General features: G+C 34.5%; 1 gene segment (V, D, J or C); it reads left to right on the forward strand.

The window, feature by feature from the left end:
• The first annotated feature begins 3743 nt into the window (after positions 1 to 3743).
• On the forward strand, positions 3744 to 4297 carry LOC112141031. The segment is given in 2 exon segments: positions 3744 to 3812; positions 3917 to 4297. Coding segments are annotated over 2 exon segments (345 nt in total).
• The last annotated feature ends 1123 nt before the right edge of the window (positions 4298 to 5420 follow it).

A 5420-nucleotide genomic window follows, 5' to 3' on the forward strand; every position in this document is an offset into this window, starting at 1 on the left:
GAAAAACACATTTTCTCAACTGACATGAATTTAACAGAGTAAGTCGCCTGTACAGCAATAATCTTTTTAGGAATAGTTCTGATATAAACATATAATGATGTATTATAAGATGTAATTGAACTTAAAGTAAAAAAAAAAGTAAAAAAAAAGTGGAATTAGACATGAATAAAGTATTTTGTGATTGAAATGTGAATTCTGCTGAATGTGTCCTGTGAGGTGGAGTCAATGCAAACATGGACGTCTTCCTCCTCTACTTATCTGACAGCAGAGATGACAGCAGAGAAGACTGAAGTCAGTTTAACATGATGGACTGTAGGACAGGACTGCTGCTTTTAACTCTCTGTTATGCAGGTGAACATCATCATGCAGATACTGTAGATTTAGGATGTTTGCTTTTTTTAAATCCAGTTTTCTGATTTTCATTCCCAGTTGTTGATGGAGTGACTCTGACTGAGTCTGGACCTGTGGTTAAAAGACCTGGAGAATCCCACAAACTGACCTGTTCAGCCTCTGGATTCACTTTAAGCAGCTATCCCATGAACTGGATCAGACAGGCTCCTGGAAAAGGACTGGAGTGGATCGCTTTTGTACACACTGGCAGTTCTCATTTCTTTTACTCCCAGTCTGTCCAGGGACGGTTTTCCATTTCCAGAGATGACTCCAGCAGTAAAGTTTATCTACAGATAAACAGTTTAAGGACCGAGGACACGGCAGTTTATTACTGTGCCAGAAGAGACACAGTGAGAGACATTATGAGGACGGTCGTACAAAAAGTACTTCCTCTTTTTGTCAGTTTTAAAAAATGTCAGACAGATGCAGCTATTGTTAAACAATTCTGTTGAGACAGTTTTGATCTTTGTGATCTCAAAAAATAATTCTATCTTTGTTTTTTACAGGGAACAGTTAAGAACGCCAGACTGAGATTAGGCAAAGTTAATACATTCTTAAAGTTCTTACTCCTCTTTTTGTTCATTAGTGTATAAAAATTGGAGAAATTATCGCTTGAGTTGCCCTATATTGTGCATATTTTCACTAATAATAAAAAAACTTTGATACTTTTTATCAAATGTAATATAAAAAACTGTAATCCTTCACACAATGTGGAATTACAACAATTCTGTGACTGATTTATTTGATGAAAACTCTTTGTTAAACTCTGCTAAATGATTGATTTTTGTCAAATGCTAACAAGTATGTGTTCAATGTAAATGCTAAACATTGTCAAAGAAATTGTAAAGGTGATGTAGGATCTAAACACACATATTTGCCAATTAAGCTTCTTTTGTTTTGTGTCCTCGAAAAATAATTTAGATATATTTTAATCTAAAAAAATATGAGAGAACAGACAATTGATCTACAGATAAAACATGTATGTATACTACTACTACTACCACTAGTAATACTACTACTAATAATAACAATACCAGAAGTGCATCAGATTATATTGATCAACAATACAAACTTTTTTACTGAACAACTTTAATTTTGAAAAAGTAGATTAGGAATTTAAAAAAGGCGCAACATTGCAGATATATCTGTAAAATTCTCATTTTACTGTTAATTTTTCATTAACTTGTCACATTTGATTATTCTGGATTCTACCTGTTAAATAGTTTACTAACACTTTAGATGAGGTGCTGTAACGCATTCATTATTATGTTGACAAAGAGAGTTAATACATTTGTCAAGCTTGTAAGCTCTTTATTAATATGGTCTATGAAGACAATGATCTCCCTCTAGATGTGATTTAATCTTACCAAGTATGTTTATAAACCTTATTCAGCTTATTGTGCTAATAAATGTCTTAATAAGACCCATGAGCACATTAATAATGTTTGTTAATGTGTTAATAAATCTTGTAAAGGAATCTTAATATAAAGTGTTACCAATATACTTTGTATTATATTGTATTACCATAAATGTAAAAAAAAAATCATAAAAAATCAAGGGTAAAATAGTTGATAACAGAAAAAATACATCAGTTAACAACTTAAATAATAAAAAAGAAAAATCCTGTTTACCCTTCATCAGAATCTTAGTAGTTAGAGGTTCCAGTATAGACTCACTGGACACTTTATTAGGCACACCTGTTCAACTACTCATTCATTCAAATTTCTCATCATTTAATCACATGGCAGCAGCTTAATACATGTAGACATGTCAACTCGGTCAAGACGATCTGCTGCAGTTCAAACCGAGCATCAGAATGGAGAAAAAAGGGATTTCAGTGACTTTGAACGTGGCGTGGTTGTTGGTGTCAGACAGACTGGTCTGAGTGTTTCAGAAACTGCTGATCTGCTGGGATTTTCACCCACAACCATCTCTAGGGTGAGCAGCAGTTCTGTGGGTGGAAATGCCTTGTTGATGCCAGAGGAGAATAACCAGACCGGTTCCAGCTGATAGAAAGGCAACATTAATTCAAATAACCTCGGGTTACAACTGAGGTCTGCAGAAGAACATCTCTGAACTCTCTCAACCCAATAGATCATTTTTGGAATGTGGTGGAACAAGAGATTGGCTCCATGGATGTGCAGCAAGAAAATCAGCTGCTACTTTGTGATGTTATCATGTCAATATGGACCAAACCAGGAATGTTTCCAGTATCTTGTTGAGTCTATGCCACCAAGGATTAAGGAAGTTCTGAAGACAAAAGAGGGTCCAATCCGGTACTAGAAAGATGTACCCTATAAAATGACCACTGAGTGTATATGTTTCCATTCCAGTCCTTTCCCTGCAGCCTGTCTGAAACTTGAATAATGTGACATAAGTTTGTGTTGAACAACTCTTCATAAAATTTTGTTTGAGAGGAAGAGGAGGAGCTGAGGCAAACACAATCTGCCTCCATGTTTCCATGAGTATTAAAGAGGATAAGACTCTGAAAATCTCTGACAAACTCTCTAGACTGGACACAGAAATGACAGCAGCTACAATGAATAAACTTGACTTTGTGGTTACTTTTCTAATCCTGTTCTTTAACTGGACAGGTAGGAAACATATTTTATAGACTGATGGAAAGAGAAATGATTAGACTGCAATAAGGAATGAGTTTTGTGTCTGCAGGTACTGAAGGTCAAACACTGACTGAGTCTGAATCAGTGGTTAAAAGACCTGGAGAATCCCACAAACTGATCTGCACATATTTAGGGTTTGATTCTGATTACTGGAACGCTTGGATCAGACAAGCAGCTGGAAAAGGACTGGAATGGATCGCTACTATCAACCCTGACAGCAGCAGCATCTACTACTCAGAGTCAGTGAAAAACCGCTTCACCATCTCCAGAGACAACAGCAGAGAGCAGGTGTATCTGCAGATGAACAGTCTGAGAGCTGAGGATTCTGCTGTTTATTACTGCGCTCAAGAGACACAAACTCTCTACAAAAACACCACAGAGAAACAAAGCAGATAGCACTGTCAGCAAAAAAGGAAAACTGTATTCAATTAAATTATTATTATGTTTAAAACAATGATCATTATAAAACACAAATTGTTTTCTTTAAAACCCTCTTCCAACATAGTGCATACATTTGACCAAAATTATTACAGTCAATGTAATACATAGAAATGCCAAAATCATTACTTTCTAAGTTATCCAAAACATAAACTTTTAAAATATAATTCATAAAGTTCTTAAGTAGGATGTTGAGGAAGGATGGAACCTCCTTTGAGAAAATGGACAACCTACTTTTTTATGCAAAACCGACTCTCCTCATATGTATAAACTCTTGATGTGATGCTGTCAGCTGCATGTAAAAACATCAGATCATCTTCATCATGTTGTCTGTAGTTCTGTTGCTGCTGGCTGCTGGATCCTGTGAGTCTCACTGAGAGAAAAGATCATTTCTGTATTTTGAATTCACTCTGACTTTTCAATGGTAGATATATTTATTCTAAATACAACATTTTCTTATTTTTCAGGTGTGAAGTGTGAACAGCTGACACAGCCAGACTCTGTGAGTCTGCAGCCAGGTCAGAGACTGACCATCACCTGTCAGGTCTCTTATTCTGTGGGCAGCTACAGGACAGGTTGGATCAGACAGCCTACAGGGAAAGGACTGGAGTGGATTGGGATGAAATACACTGGAGACTCTTTTTACAGAGATTCTCTGAAGAACAAGTTCAGCATTGATTTAGACTCTTCCAACAACAGAGTGACTCTAAATGGACAGAACATGCAGCCTGAAGACACTGCTGTGTATTTCTGTGCCAGAGAGTCACAGTGATACAAACCATCAGCAGACCTGAACAAAAACCCTCAGAGCCTGAAAACTTGTAGCATGAATCCACCAGAGGAGGCGCTCTAACACCACTGGTAAATGGTTTTAGAAAGATATGTTGGTCACTAATTAACTTTTGTTTAAGTTTCATGCAATATTTAAATGTAGCTATTTTTATTAATTTTAAATCTTAAATGAAATGTTTTGTAAATGTTTACATTACTTTTCAGTGGGAACATAGTTTTATTTTTTGTGATTATATAATACCATTTAAAATGCAAATTTCAGAAAAAATAATTTTGCGGTTAAAACAAAAAACCTCCAGCAAAATTAACTTAAAATTTATGGAAATACATAGAAGATCAAATATGTGACAAACCAAAAAAAGGAGAAATAAAAGAGGAGCAAAAATATGAAAAACACAACTTTAACAACAATTAGAGTATCATGTAAAATTTTAATAATTTTATTATTCCATAAAAAATGAACAAAAAGGGATTCCCAACCAAGATTAACACAATTTTGAAAATACTTTGTTTTGATTGATTTGATGTGATTATAATCTCTGTCTTTATATTTTTACTTTAGTTTTTTTTCTTAAAATGACTTAGAAAACATTAATCGTTTAAAAAAATTAGCAAAATTGTAAAGTCATTTTTCTGTATAACTTTTAGCAGATCTGAACCAAAACATTCAAAACTGAAGACTTGAAAACAGATCACAGAGGGCGCTCTCACGTCACTTTCTTCCCATATTTAAAGAAAAGTCACTGTTATAAGGACAGATTATTCAGCCTTTTCAAAAGTAAAAAACAAAGAAATCTCATAAAGTTTAGCATGTGATCACTTGATGTCAGATAGCTTTGCTTCAGTCAACCAACAGAAGACCGTGCACAGTTTCTGAGTCTGACATTTTATTTCCTGATAGAAACAGTTAGAAAAGACTGAAATCAATAAAAAAATAATAAAACTTTTAATGAAGCCGATTCAAGAAAATCAGAAGATAAGAGGTGTTAAGTTGTATTAATTAACAGCTGAAATGGATGTTGAGAACTCCAGTTAACATTGAGACTTAAGACAATCTAACAAGAGAAACTTGTGAGAGAAACAAAGGGATTAAAAACAATTCTTACTTTGGATCTGAGTCAAATACATGATTGTAATTTTCAAAGTGATCAAAGGAAAGACATTTTTATTCTGAGATTT

The sequence above is a fragment of the Oryzias melastigma genome, unplaced genomic scaffold, assembly GCF_002922805.2.
Source record: "Oryzias melastigma strain HK-1 unplaced genomic scaffold, ASM292280v2 sc00394, whole genome shotgun sequence".
Classification (NCBI taxonomy): domain Eukaryota; kingdom Metazoa; phylum Chordata; class Actinopteri; order Beloniformes; family Adrianichthyidae; genus Oryzias; species Oryzias melastigma.